Source organism: Elephantulus edwardii, unplaced genomic scaffold (assembly GCF_000299155.1).
Source record: "Elephantulus edwardii isolate Elephantulus edwardi_28Jun2011 unplaced genomic scaffold, EleEdw1.0 scaffold00037, whole genome shotgun sequence".
In the NCBI taxonomy this organism is placed as follows: Eukaryota; Metazoa; Chordata; class Mammalia; order Macroscelidea; family Macroscelididae; genus Elephantulus; species Elephantulus edwardii.
In genome coordinates, this window is record NW_006399787.1 from 18,092,984 (window position 1) to 18,108,730 (window position 15,747).

Consider the following 15,747-nt stretch of genomic DNA (forward strand, 5'->3'; position numbering starts at 1 on the left):
ATATGAGGAATGGAAAGGCAAGCTATCAGCAGGGGGTCAAATGAACGTAAGCTGGTTCAAAGCTCACCTTTTAGGGGCTTCATACACTCTGATGCTGGTGTGTTCTCCTGGTTCTAATCAATGAAAACAAAAACAAACCAAAACCTTAAAAACAAATAAACAAACAAAAACCCACAAACAGCCAGGCAGTGACATTCAGAATGAGGCTGGTAAGAAAACACAATTACCTCTTCCTTCTTTCTACAATGAACCAATAACTCAAATGGGCACCTTTCTGGGTTTTTCTCGAATGATTCCACATATAGGAAACCAGACTAGCTGAGCTTCTGTGATCCAGGAAATTAATAAGGGAAAGGAGGGATGAGGAGAGAACACACATCCTCTGTAGGTATGTAACAGGTACCATTTTCAACTTTCAATCTTCTGCTGTGGAATCTTTGCCTGAAAAAAAGACACGTGGCAATGGCACACACACAGGAAGTGCAAATGAAACCTGTAACATCACTACTTTGATGAAATAGGAACTGATAAAGCAATTGACTGGAGAATATGTTAAGGAAAAGCAGCAGTAGTATTTTCCAACTTAATCTGCCATGTAAGAGAGTTCCTGGAATCTGAGGAAAATCTCTCTCTAAAAGAGTCAAGTTGCGATTAAAACTAACCTTAGCTAGGACAAAGGAAAGACCACGCTTTTGAAATCAGCGTCTCTTTGGTAGCTGATGACTCTATATGCACTGGATGGCAGCCCTGCCAATGTCTTCTGATGTGTTAGAGCATTAAGGCATCCACAACAAAGGAAGCTGTTTTAAACATGAGGAAAACGGAACTGAAACAAGGAGGCATCAGTATGGCCTTTCCTGGGACAGTGCCCACCAGGCTGGCAAAGCTCTTCCTCCAGGGAGGCAGCTATACCCCACTGCCTGGTTCTCTGCTGCCTGCAGATGTATTTGAGCCCTGTGAGATCAATATGGCTATTTCTACCTGCTGACCAGGAGGGAAGTGAGTAGTTCTAGCGGCAGCAGCTATACAATCTGGGAACACCCACAGCTCCTCAGAGCAGGTAGGTCTCAAAAGGTTCGTTTATTGGTGGTTAAGATCCAGAAAGGAAGGCAGATTGGGAATTAGATGCCTCATTCCTTGCCAGAGTTCAAGGCCCTTACCCTGCAGGATATTTTAGCCAAACCTGTGAGTGTGATGGCAAGGCACTGCTGCAAGATGTGCTGGCCAGCAGAGTAATTCCTGACCACTGACCAGAAAGATATGGTACAAAGTGCTACTCTCCAACCTAACGCAGACGCTAATATGCTCTCTACTAAGCTTCCGAGGAGAATCAAGGCAACCAGGTCCTTCTGAAGATGAAGCCCCATGACTGATAGGTTGGCTGTGTTTTCAGATGGTTTAAAAATGGTATGTAAAGGATGCCAGCCACCATACAAAACTGCATCCTATTTCTGCTACTTTGGTCTGTAGCCAGCAGAGGGCTCCCAAGTTCTATTTCAAACAGCTGCTAGTGTGGGGATAAATCTAGGAGGGAAATAAAGAGATAAGCATGCTGGTTTATGCGTCATATGAAACAGTTTATGACCTCTTAAATCCACTACCCTGAAGAACGTATCCTTGGTTCTCCCTTTATGTAATGTTATGCTTTGAAATAGTACAGAAAATCAAAATAAATTATTAATACAATATTGTACACTTATTTGACAGAACAGAATTTACAGAGATTTGGCAAATATGGAAATATTACCCTAGTCTGTTAACACTTTGCTATCACAGTTGTTTCATTTACCATAACAGTAATGAGTGTGTAGACTCACACACAAGGTGGTGATATGTTCACGGTTTAACAAAGGTGCATTTGACACAGGGTAACTTCTCTGGAGGGAATAAACAATAGAATTATCTTCATCATCACAGTTCAAGAAGTGGTTATCCTGATGAGAATTCAACTCATAGAAGTATTAACATTGCCACCAGCAAACTGTGGAGGGAAAAGTTAAAAGCACAGAAAAAAAATGAAGAGACAAGAGACATGATTTCAATAGGCATTCCCGTTTCCGAAACTCCTCTTTTCATTGCCAAAGCCACTATGCACAGCGGACTTCACATTCCTCAGTGGCACCATGTATTTTACTAGAGGGATTGTTGATCCACTAAGAGTAATACTTTGTTTTTTAAAAAAGGGGAGGGTACCACAGAGGTTTTCCGAGTCTTACTTTTAAAAAGAGCTACAAAGATGTCAGCAACTATCCCAATTCAGTGAAAATTAAAATATCCCTTAATTTCCAAAGATAACTGTGAAATTAACTGCTCTTGAAGGAAAGCCAAGGCCTAAGCCTACTGGAATATGGCTTCCTGGTAAGAACGTGTTGGAGGCAGGTATCCGCAAAAGAGAACTTGAGAGGAGATGCTACTCAACTACTCAACAGACCGTTCCACCTCTGTCACTTTACTTTATAGGATGGCAGACTCTATTTAGGGAAGCCAGTGCAGAAGGAGGAGCTGGTGTCTCTGAACCTCGCCTTTCAGTGGTGCACGCTCTCTCGCTTTCTCTCATATAAAGCCAGCTCACCCAAAGGCAATCCCCTTCAGCATCTCAGACAGTGAGTGCTACGACCTTCTATCAAGGCATGTGGCACAGATGCTAAAGCACCAGTCTGACACGGTGAGAAACATGTTAAAAAATCAATGGATAAAGTGGCAGAGCCTCTAACATAAAAAGAGATTTCAGCTTAATTACAGAACACTGTACTGTCATAATCACTATTTGTGAACATGAAGTTCTCGATTTCTTTCCTTAAAACTAATTTCATCTTCCCTGAGAATAGGGTTAAGAGAAACATCAAAACTCAGAATGCCAAGGCCCTTTAAAATACAACACAGGGAATGTCTATATCCAATTGTAATGTGTTGTTTCTACTCTAAAAGCTTTTCTGTTACTCCAGATTTTAATCTCACCTCCCTCTGGACTCTAGGAATACAGGTGGAGATGCGCAAGGCAAGACATGAGACTGAGGAAGTAAGGAGCTGTCATGTGCCGGCTGTTCTCACTGGATGGCAAACGGCCGTGGAGAGAGACTGGAACCTCGACACTTAATGCTGGTGTCCTATTGACAGGATGAGTGGGATGAGGCAGCCCAGCACCAGGGCTGCCACCTCCAAGCGGCTGAGGCCTCTCCCTCCAGTGGCATCAGGTCTGTGGCTGTGGCCCATTCCACCCACCTCGGGTAGAACATGTACTGTGGCAACATAAAGAAATGTCCCGGCAGAGAAAAGCATGGCCACTCCAGTGGCATTGACTTCTGAGAGGGCTTCTTTACTGCTCTGTGGATTGACAGAGAAAGAGAAAAGAAATATTAAGTCAGGAAGAGACAGGGTCAGGCAGAAGTCTCAGTAAGATAAGCATTCTATAATTGTAACTGGTGCCATCTGGGACAGTGGGGACATCTTGAGATCAGAGCAATGTTACGTCATTTCTAAGAAGCATGCACATAAGGGTGTAGGAATATCACACAATTGTTTTCTCAAACAAACTTGAACTGATTTAGCCTCTATTATTTTTGTTTGGTTTTTTAATTTTAGCCAAAGTTTACAAAAAGGTTGGGTTTTCATTCATTCATTATTGCACATTTTCCTCCCTCCTTCCCTCTCCCTCAGGGTACTTTGTAATGCACTTCTTGTTTCAGACTGTTGTCATACATATAATACCTAATCATACAGTCCTTTCAGACAGTGCTTCCCTTCATCTGTTCCAATGCAATGCTCATCATCTGTTCACCATTATTCTGTTCTTCCCCTTCTCACCCCCATGTCAATCCTATTTTATAACGATGGTGGTATGCACTATTTGTCCTTTTGTGACTGAAATATTTCACTCAGCATGATGTTTTCCAGACTCATTCATGTTATCTAGTATTTTACAAGTTCACTATTTTTCAATGCTGCATAATATTCCATTGGGTGAATGTACCACAGTTTTTCTATCCATTTGTTTGTTGATGAGAGCTGGGCTGCTCCCATCTGCAGCAATAAACATGGGTGTGCAAACATTCTTTGGGTCTTGGCTCTGGTTTCCCAGTAGTAGAATAGCTAACTAGGTTAAATGGTGCTTATATCTCTAACCTTTTAAGAAAGTTTCAGACTTCCATCTACAGTTGTTAAACCATTTTACAGTCCCATCATCAGTGGATGAAAATTCCACTCTCTACAACTTCACCAGCATTTGTTGTTTGCTGCCCTGTTGAAAGGCCCTATTGTTGCTGGGAAATGTTATCTCAATGTTGTTTTGACTATATTATTATTTTTTTTAAAATTTTATTATTTTCTGTGTGTGTGTACCGTCAAATTGGATCTGACTGGTACAGGAGTAGATGGCCCCTCCTTCTCCGGCAGAGCTTCTGGTAGATTCAAACCACCTATCTCTGGGATTGCAGTGCAGCTTCTTGCCACTAGGCCACCAGAGCTCCCCGACTATATTATTTTTAAGATGAAACTAAGACTAAATTAATGCAGATATTAATTTATTCTAGTTACAGTTAATATCAAATACAGTTATTGCCTCTGTATTTCTAAATCATGCCTTCATGCATCTGGTGCTAGTCTAGGTACTTAGGATACAGTGCTAATCTCGATTAAGTGCCTGCCCTCACACAGATTAGGACACCTCACAATTTAATCTTTATATGATTAATTTCAATGTAACAGATTTTTAAAAGCAACTTTGGGATCTGTATATGGACTAAGGTGATTAATTAGAACCTCAAAAAAAGAACATGCCATAAATATGCAACTCTGCCTTCAGAAGTATTAGTACATGCCTATGCAAAGATTTACAACCTGCATTGACCTATAATACAGGAATAAACTAGACCCATTTTTTTCAAGGAACTAGGGGAGCTCTGGTGGCATAGTCAAATGCAAAGGTGACACCTATAAAGCCACTGAAGCCCACCAGCTCCCAGGGAGAAAGAGGGGCAGTCTCTTCCTGTGTGACTTCCACCTTGTAAAACTAGGTGGGGGGTCAGCTATGAGTTAGTTCTGATGTGATGCCAATGATTTAAGGTGTTTTTTTAATTATTATACTGCTCACTGAATGAAAGAAGGTATGGCTCTTCTGATGAACAGATAGATTGCTACTAACTTATTTGGTAGCAATCAATATCAGCAAATACTTGATCAACAGGAACTTAACAATTCATCAATGGTCTAATTTCTCATATATTCTTTCTAATGCATGTTCTACGATCTGGAGTACTGACACTAAGAAGAATTAACACCTTTCAGAGCAAAGTAAAAAAGAGATCCTATGAATTAGCTTGGGGTCAACTAGTAGACTAAGATTTTCCTCTTGCTGCCTTGCAGATAACATTTAAGTAAAGTGGGGAGCACTGTTGCTAAGAACTACAGCCCCATAGGTGGTGGTTGTTGTTGTTGTTATGTGCCATCGAGTCGCTTGCGACTCATGGCAACCCTATGTACAACAGCCCTAAACCCTGCTCTACCCTGTGCCAATCGCATTGCCTCTGACACACCCATCCCGATTACCCCAGTCACTGAATCACCTCACAGAGGGTCTTCTCCTCCTGCACTGTCCCTCCACCCTCCCAAGCATGATGTCCCTCTCCAAAGCCCTGTCCCTCCTTACAACATGTCCAAAGTATGTCAGACGAAGCCCCAGAATCCTTGCCTCCAAGGAGTAGCCTGGCTTAACCCTCTCCAGGATGAATCTGTTTGTCTTCTTGGCAGTCCAGGGTATATTCAATACTCTTCTCCACCACCACAGCTCAAAGGCGTCAATTCTCCTTCTATCCTCCCTACTCACTGTCCAACTCTCTGATGCGTAACAAGTGATTGCAAAAACCATGGCCTGTTCAGGTGCACCTTAGTCTTCAGAGAGACACCGTTGCTCTTGAGTACTTTAGAGAGGTCCCTAACATCAGACTTTCCCATCACAATATGTTTTTTGATTTCCTGGCTACTGGTGCCAAAAGTGTTGACCGTGGAGCCGAGCAAACTGTAGCTGTGAACAATCTCAATCTCTTCACCATCCATCCTGATGCTACCAATTGGTTCAGTGGTTAGAATCTTTGTCTTCTTGACATTGAGCCTCAGTCCATACTGAAGGCTGCAGTCCTTGACCCTCTGCAGCAAGTGCATAAGGTCCTCCTCAGTTTCTGCAAGCAGGGTTGTGTCATCTGCATAACGCAGATTGTTAATAGATCTTCCACCAATCCTGACGCCACACTTCTCCTCATGGAGCCCAGTAGAATTATAAAATATCGAATGACCCAGAAGCATTGCAGGCTTTGAGCTGATAAATGACATATGCTACTTCAGGTATAAACCTATGCTCACTGTAATGCTAAAAAACTGGGTATTAAATATCTGATGAAGGAGAGCAGGGAGTAGAAGACTGAGTCTTAGCTGACTTTAGACATCTCTGTCCAACCCTTCATTCAAAGGTATTGCACAGCTTCTCACACATCTTGTGCTTACCTCAACATGAAATATAAATGCTTGGAATAATATACCTGTGAAAGAACTATACTTGTGAAAATATTGTTTAATCAATGGTAATAAGTTTTTAAGTTAAATGATTAAGAAAATACTAAATTTTTTCATCCATCTCATATGCATGTGAAAGTTGGACAATGAATAAAGAAGACAGAAGAATTCATTCCATTGTATTATGGTGTTGGCAAACAACATGGAATAGGGCTGCCAAATGGACAAACAAATCTGTCTTCAAAGAAACGCAGCCAGAAGCAAAGATGGTGAGACTGTGTCTCACATACTTCCGGCCTTGCTATCAAGAGGGCTCAGTCCCCAAAGACAGACATGCTTGATAATGCAGAGGCTCATTTAAAAAGGAGGAAGACTCTCAAGGAGACAACTGGCAAAGGATGTGCAGGAACTGGCAGTACTTTATTCTGCTGAGTCATTTTGCTGTGGTTAGGTGCTGTGGAGTCCACACCTGATGATTCCACCCTTCCCTAACCAATGCCACCCTCACAATCCGTCACACTCAAGTCCACTGTTTCAGCAATGTGTCAATTCACCTTGTTGAAGGATTTCCTTCTTTTGCTGACCCCTTCACAGCATGTCTTTTTGCAAGAACTGGACCCTCCTGACAACGTCCAAAGTTTTTGAGATGAAGTTTTACCATCTTTGCCTCCAAGGAGCACTCCAGTCACATTTCCCTCAAGTCGGCTTTGTTCGTTCTTTTGATAGTCCAAGGATCCTCAATATTCTTATTGAACACGATAATTTAAAGGCCTCACTTTTTCTTTGGACTTCTTTATTCACTGACCAACTTTCACATGTACACAAAGCAAGTGAAAATATCATAGCGTAGATCAAGCACACCTTAGTCTTTAAACTGACATCCTTGCCCTTTAGCACCTCACAGAGGTCCTTGACAGCAGAATTTCCCAACACAACATGTTTTTTGGTTTCTTGACTGCTTCGTGGGTGTTGCTTGGCTCCAAGTAAAATAAAATCGCTAACAATTTCAATCTTTCCTCCATATATTATGATGCTGTCTACTGATCCAGTTGAGCCAAGTGGACAAATTGCATCTCTGTGAGTTGAAGTCAACTCAATGGCACCTAACAACAACAACAACAAATTATGAAGAGGAGTGGCGTGGAATTAAAAACATTTTCTTTTGTACAGGCTTTCCTCCCAATTACATCTTTTAGTTTCAGAAAGTAATTTAGTTGAAAAACAACATAAGAGTAATCCTAGTAGATCACAAAAGAATCAGACATTTGTCTAAAAATGGTAGAAATGTATCAGACTTACCTTACTTAGTCCTAAATATGTCACCATAGACATAACTGGTGCTGCCAGTGCAAAGACCAGCAAATGTTTTCGGATTCGGTTTCGCTCAAGGCCTGCATGCATCAAGAAAGAAACCAGCCCAAATGCAGCTGGTGCCTAGGGATGGAAAAAAAGAAAGAAAAAAAAAAAACCAAAACAAAAAAACCCAAATATCTCTTTTCTCTCTAGAAGTATTGAGATAATTTACGTCACATTAAAAATATTAAATTCTCTTATAAAACAGATAGAGTACAAAGACTGAGGTTTTTTGCAAATTAATGTCCTAAGCAAAGAAAATGACCTATGTGTAAGAGCATTTCTCTTAAATACTAGACCCAAAAGGAACCAAACTCATTGCTACTGGGTTGATTCTGAGCCAGATAAGCAGCTGAGGGTTAACCTCTGTGATACTAGGACTCCTTTTCTTATATGTCAGAAAAGGGAAGTTGTTGACATAAATACATGCTCTCCTAGGACTTAGGCAAAAAGACTGAGAGCAAAAATTACTATGAAACACAGAAATCTGAAGAGCTTTTAAAAGTTTTTATGACTAGTTAATTGTATACAAAGAAGAAAATCACTTCAAGTCTAAGAAAATAATAGCAAACAAAAAACTTACGAGTAGATATACTAAAATGAATAGTCATTATAGAAAAAGAAATATTTTCTTTCACATTATCATATCATATTCCACAGAAATGTTAACCAAAGAGATATTTTCATTATAAATACAGGCATTATTAAAATCTTAAACCAAAATTTTGCTCACCTTATGTAGCATTATTGCTACAAACACAATTAATTGGACACTGGTCTGTGAAGTAGAAGCTGCAGCTCCCAAAGCAACACCATCAGCTAAATTTGGGGAAAGTGAAACATAAAAAAAATCAATAGGGCAGTGGTTGAATATGTGGCTTTCGAGCCAGGTAGCTGCTCTTAGGCATCACTGAATTAACTATGACTCACAAACAGACCAGAACCTTGCCCGATCCACCCCCCATCTCTGAATGCTGTTACAGTCTCTGAGACTGTTACAGTCCCTCTGTCAAGCCATCTTGTTGAAAGTCTTCTCTTTTTCTCGAATCCTCCACTTTTCCAAGCATGTTGTCTTTTTCCAAGGACTAGTCTCTCTAGGCAGCATGTCCAAAGGATGTGATAAAAAGTTTCACCATCCCTGCCTCTAAGAAGAAGGAGGGTTCACCTCCTCCAACTTAGACTTGTTAGTGAGAGTCTATCAGCTATTTAGTACTCTTCTCCATCACCAAAATTCTAAGGAATCTCTAATCTTCTTTATGCACTGTTCAACTTTCAGATGCATTTCAAGAATTTTAAAATATCATGGCTTTGATTAGGTGCACCTTAACTTTTAAACTGATATTCCTTTTCTTTAGTGCTTTAAAGAAGTCCTTGACAGCTGATTTTCCCAAAGCAACACATCTTTTGGTTTCTGGACTGCTGCTATCATGGGTATTGAATGTGGCTCCAAGTAAAGTGAATGTGTTGGCAACGTCAAACTTTTCTCCATCTCTCATGATGCTACGTATTTGTCCAGGGATGAGCTTTTTGTTTTCTTTACACTGAGAAGGAATCTAATTGAAAAATTAAAAGGCTGTTGCCTTTGATCTTCTGCAGTAAATACCTTAAGTCATCTTTACTTTGTGCAAGCAGAGTTGTGTCATGGGCATGACACAAGCTGTTAATGAGTTTTCGTCCAATCTTAAAGTCACATTCTCTTTCATACAGCCCAGCTTCTGGAAATATTTGTGCAGCATAAAGACTGTCCAGGTATGAAGAAAGGTTACAGCCCTGACACACACCTTTCCTGATTTCAAATCATGTAGAAACTGGGGTTTTTTTTGTCTTATATACAGGGAAAGTAACTTAATTTTTAAAACCTCAGTTTCCCCTTCTAAAATGCATTCAAGTATGGATTTCGTAAGATTTTCATAAGGATTAAGTAAAAAAAAAATATGTAAAACACCTTAGTACCTGGCCTGCAGTGATCAATATATGCTAGCCATTATTGTTTTGGTATTGAAAAAAAGTATGATGCTAAAAAAAAATAATAATCCACTCATTCATCAAATTGAAGGAACAGACATACCAAAGAAGAATGGCTGTGTTCCAAAAAAATTTTACTCTTGGACATTGAAATTTAAATTTCATATATGACCACTCTTAGCTTACAAGCCTCTCTGTCTAAGGTATGACACTAACTATGCCAGTGCTTGTGCTGGAGTACCTCCCCTGGTTAAGCAGCCTCTCTCCTCCCCTAGGCCAGCCCACGAACACTGAGCTGGGAGGCCCCGTAATGCAAACATTCTGCTTGCAGTGAGCAAGGGGATCCCCAGCAATACAACCCTACCTGCAGCATGGACAACCAGCCCCAGTGTGGTGGTGATTTTGGAACTGGTGGGTCTTGCCATTTCTGGATCTAAAGCCAAAAGGAGAAAAGACGGCCATTAAGCAATGTGAGATAAAAACTGTTAGACCATTGTCCTAGAGGTGAAAAATATTTGAAAACTCTTATAATATGTTTATCTTCATCACTGCTATCTCTTTTCTTTTGGTTTCAAATATCTAGAAGTTCTCCCTCCTTTGGAGAGAAGGGGAGGAGGGAACTCTTCATTTGACCCAGTCTTCTTTTATCAGACAAATTCCTGAAAAGTGTAACACCACTGCCTCAACTTCTTCCTCACAGTTGACCCTCTAGCCCCATGGGAAGTGCTCTGCGGCCTTCAATCACTTCTTCCCAGACCAATCTAGCTGTAACTGTCCACTTCTTTCTTTTCCTCAGTCTCCTGCTATTTTATCTTCACTGTAACATCAAAATGCCTACCTTATTTTGCCTTTATTCATTTATTGTCACAATATTAACCTAAATTCTAATAAAATTAAACCTAAATTAGCAATAGTCTCTCAGCTTGTTTCTCCTTACTTTAATTTCTCATTAGTAAAGTGAACTTTACACTTCCTGATCAGCGTCATCTTTCTGAAATACTATCCCAAAGACAAGTCAGTTAACTGGTTAAGAAATCACTCGTGCTCACTTCAGCAGAACATATACTAAAACTGGAATGATACAAAGAAGATTAGCATGGCCCCTGTGCAAAAATGATACGCAAATTTGTGAAGCATTTCATATTTATGACTGTTGTTGTTGTTATTATGTGCTGTCAAGTCACTTGCAACTCATAGTGGCCTTATATACAACAACCCTAAACCCTGCTCTATCCTACGCTAATCGCACTGCCTCTGACACACACATCCCAATTACCCCAGTCACTGAATCAATCCACCTCATAGAGGGCTCTCACCTCCTGCGCCATCCCTCCACCCTCCCAAGCATGATGTCCCTTTCCAAGGACCTGTCCCTCCTTACAACATGTCCAAAGTATGTCAGACAAAGCCCGAGAATCCTTGCCACCAAGGAGCAGCCTGGTTTAACCCTCTCTAGGTGGAATCTGTTTGTTTTCCTAGCAATCCATGGTACCCTCGATACTCTTCCCCAGCACCACAGCTCAAAGCCATCAATTCTCCTTCTATCCTCCCTAGTCACTGTCCAACTCTCTGATGCATAACAAGTGATTGCAAAGACCATAGCCTTTATCAGACGCACCTTAGTCTCCAGAATGACACCACTGCTCTTCAATACCCTGGAGAGGTCCCTAACAGCAAACTTTCCCATCGTAATGTTTTTTGATTTCCTGGCTACTGGTGCCAAGAGTGTTGACCGTGGAGCCAAGCAAACTAAAGCTGTGAACAATCTCAATCTCTTCACCATCCACCCTTATGCTGTCAGCTGATGCAGTGGTGAGAATCTTTGTCTTCTTGACATTGAGCCTCAATCCATACTGAAGGCTGCAGTCAACCCTCTGCAGCAAGCATTTCAGGTCCTCCTCAGTTTCAGCAAACAGGGTTGTGTCATCTGCATAACGCAGATTGTTGATAGATCTTCCACCAATCCTGACGCCACACTTCTCCTCATAGAGCCCAGCCTCTCGGATAATCTGTTCTGCATACAGGTTGGAAAGGTATGGAGACAGGACACATCCCTGGCATACACCTTTCCCAATTTTGAACCATGCAGTGTTTCGCTGCTCTGTTCTGACTACTGCCTCTTGGTCCAAGTATAGGTTTCTCATTAGCATGATCAAGTGTTCTGGGATTCCCATTCTTCTCAGAGTCAGCCACAGTTTGTTATGATCCACACAGTCAAATGCCTTTGCATAATCAATGAAACAGAGATAGACATTCCTCTGGTATTCCCTGCTTTCAGCTAAGATCCATCTAACATCAGTTACAATATCCCTAGTACCACAACCCCTTCTAAATAAACCCAGCCTGGACTTCTGGCAGGTCTCTTTATGACTATTTATATTAAATATATAAATATATTTATATATTATTATTTTCTATTTATGACTACAGACGAAAGTATTTCAATAAAGGATCATTTGTTAACAACAACATAAATGGCTCCTTTTCCAATTTAGTTTAAACTGTTTTTGCCATGGTTGTTTGTTGTGGTCATTTACTGTCAAATTCAAATAGACACACAGCTGACCCTCCAGTGCGTTTTCAGAGGCAGTAATCTGCACACCCAAGAGAAGATTGCCCATCCTCCCGCAGAGCAGCTGGTAGATTCAAAGATATCTTTGTGTTTGCAGCACAATTCCTTACTACCAGAGAGTTCCCTTTTACTATGCTGTTGTTGTGTATTATGGAACTGGAACTAACCCACAGGCGCTGTTCCAGCAACAGTAAATTGCACAAGAGTTGACTGTTCATCTTTCTCTGTGGAGAAACTGGTGGATTCAAACCACATAGCTTTGTACTGGCAGCATGTTAAAAATTTTATTGCCTGGTTCAATCTTATTTCTTATTCTCATTATTCAGTTCAGTGAAGTAAGCTTTTTAAAAAATCTAACAAAACATTCTCATCTTCCTCCCCCAACCCAGTCAACCTCTTCAACCTTAATTCTGGGCAAGCACTAAGCTAAGCTTGTTGCCCTAAAAGTTAGACAATGTCTAATATCTCCTTCTAGAAGCATTTCCTTTACAAACAAGACAACCCACTGTCAGTGAGCTGATTCACAACAACCCTATAGGAGAACTGCCCTATTGCATTTCTAAGGAGACACATTTTTACAGAATAGAAGCAAACTGCCACATTTTTCTTCCACTGAGGGAATGGGAGGAAACGTCAATGGCCTAGTGATTAAGGGATTAAGATGCCAATGTAAATGCAGGTGGTTCAAATCCACCAGCTGCTAAAATGGAGAAAGACAATCTCCTCCTGTGTGACTGAGTCGATTCCAACTCGATGTTAGTCATTTCTTGAGTTTTGAGTGATGGTGAGTTGAAAGCACTGACTTTTCAATTAGCAATGATTGTTTCAACTATAGCACCATCAATAATTCTTAAGAAGGGAACCAAAGATTAATTACAGTTGGAAACAACTCTCTCCTTGTCTGAAAACCTAAAATTCTATATGCAGTCTTTATAATCTATTGCCACAGAAAACAAAACTGCCCTACAAGAATCCCAAAGCTATAAATCTTTACAGAAGCAGATTGCTATGTCTTCTCCTGAGAAGAGGCTAGGGGGTTCAAACAGCCAGCCTTTTCACTAATGGCTGAGCATATGTCTATATAATGACTATAAAGTATGGAAAGCAAAATTTTCTACTTCTTTTTTAAAAAAAAATTATTGTGGTGAAATATACCAAAAATATTTGCCGTTTCAAATATTTTTTGTGCACAATTTAGTGATATTAATTATATTCATCAATACATATGGCAATCATCACTATCCATTTCCTTTTTCATCAAATTTAACAATTATGCACCCCTTATGAAACCCATTTCACCTTCCCATCCATCCTTGGTAACCACTAATAAACTTTGGTCTGTATACATTCCCTACTAGGGAAATTATTTATGAGTAAGATTATATAATATTCATCCTTTTTTTACTGGACTTATTTCACTCAACAAGTTTTCAAGGTTCATCCATGTGGTAGTAGAACTTCAGAACTTCATTTCTCTGTTGTTGTTAAGTGCCGTAGAGTTGCAAGCGACTCATAGTGACCCTATTAACGAAAGTCCATTTCTCTTTATAGCTGAATAATATCCCATTGGTGGAACAGTGGTAAAAACTCTCAAATGCTCACAGAAAGGTTGGTGGTTCAATATTAGACCCAGCTGTTCAGTGACAGAAAAGTGTGAGTGGCAGTCTCCTTCCATTAAGATTTAAGACCTTGCGAACCCTTCAGGGCAGCTTTACTTTTGTCCTATAGCCTCATTCTGAGTTGGAATTCACTAAATAGCTAGTGTCTGGGGTTTTCTCTCCATCTGGATATATCACATTTGGTTTACACTGTTATTTACTAATGGACACCTAGGTTGTTGCCACGTTTTTGGCTATATTGTTGTTGCTGAGTTGGAACCAATCCGTAGCTGAACCTCCAGTGGGTTTTCAGAGGCAGTAAGTTACCCAGGAGGAGACTGCCCATCCTTCTTCTGTGGAGCAGCTGGTAGATTCAAACCGCGTGACTTCAGGATTGCAGCACAGCTTCTTAACCCTTATATTTAAGCCACTTTAAAAAAAAGGGGGGGGGCAATTATGTTTCATCAGTGCCAGAGGCAGAGTCTATTTATTACTATTACATGTCTTACAAAATGTAATAAAACACTGAGCACTTCAGAATTGCTTACTAGATCCTTGTCGAAGGGTATTTATCTGTATCACATGAATATGTTACACTACTATGCTCCATGTTGCTGTTGTTCAAATTCAGCGAGTCGGAGGGGACTCATAGCATACCCTCTAGTGAACCATCAAAGGCTGAAAATCACACAGGAGGAGACTGCCCATTTTTCTCCAGTGGAATAACTGGTGGATTCAAACCACATATTGTAGGGTGGGCAGAGTGACCTTACCACTAGGCCACCAGAGCTCTCTATGCCCCAGAGGTTAGAAATCTTCATGAAAGCAGAATGTCATAACTTTTCCCTCAGAGCAACTGATGGCTTCAAAACACTGATTTACTGATTAGCAGTAAAGCAATTACCCACTGGGCCACAAAGGCTATTGGGAAACATAAAAGGAAAAAGAAATGATACCTAAAAGCTATATAAACTTAACAGATGTGGGCATCTAGATGCAATGTGTACCGGGAGACGGGCATTCATTAAATACATTCCAGAGGTTTAGTCTTTTATTTAATTTATTGTTGCACATTTTCGCCTCCCTCCCCCAGCCCACTCTATAAAGAACCCCTTGTACAAGACTTCTCATACATATAATGCATAATTATATATTCCTTTTGGACAGTTCTTCCCCTCATCTGTTCTAATGCAGTGTTCATTATCTATCCACTCTTTCCCCATTCCCTCCCCAAACCCTCCAATGTCTGTCCTATTTTATAATTGCAGTGTTATGCAGTATTTGTCCTTTTGTGACTGAGATATTTCACTTTGCACAATGTTCTCAAAGCTCCTCCATGTTGTATAATGTTTTACTCTATTTCACTGTTTTTCACTGCTGCTTAGTATATACCATTGTGTGAATGTACCATAGTTTTTCTATCATTCGATGATGGGCACTGGGGTTTCTTCCACCTCTTTCCTATTATGAATAATACAGCAATAAACACGGGTGTGCATACATCTGTTTGAGTAATTGTTCTGATTTCTTTAAGGTATATTTCCATATAAGGCCCCAAGAAGAGATGGTATACCAATTGACATATTTCAGCTAACAGATGCTGCCCTGGATGTGCTCACGAAGTTGTGCCAAGAAATCTGGAGAACAACCACTTAGCCAGCTGACTGGAAGAGACCTATATTTGTTCCCATTCCAAAGAAGGGTGACCCAACAGAGTGTGGAAACTACAGAACAGTATCATTGATTTCACATGCA

The 15,747-nt window shown here is 40.4% G+C and overlaps 1 protein-coding gene across 2 annotated transcripts in view; it reads right to left on the reverse strand.

Annotated features, from left to right (window-relative positions):
- Positions 1–2,732: 2,732 nt before the first annotated feature.
- Positions 2,733–15,747, reverse strand: part of SLC39A9 (solute carrier family 39, member 9) — a 68,044-nt gene continuing 55,029 nt past the window's right edge. The window contains exons 4-7 of one of the 2 annotated variants that reach the window (XM_006884744.1): positions 10,187–10,255; positions 8,591–8,676; positions 7,804–7,938; positions 2,733–3,324 (exon numbers count right to left, since the gene is read on the reverse strand). In XM_006884744.1, coding sequence (XP_006884806.1) covers positions 3,094–3,324; positions 7,804–7,938; positions 8,591–8,676; positions 10,187–10,255 — 521 coding nt within the window. In that variant the 3' untranslated portion in view covers positions 2,733–3,093. The remainder of the gene's footprint in view (positions 3,325–7,803; positions 7,939–8,590; positions 8,677–10,186; positions 10,256–15,747) is intronic. The other variant, XM_006884745.1, reaches the window with a different exon arrangement.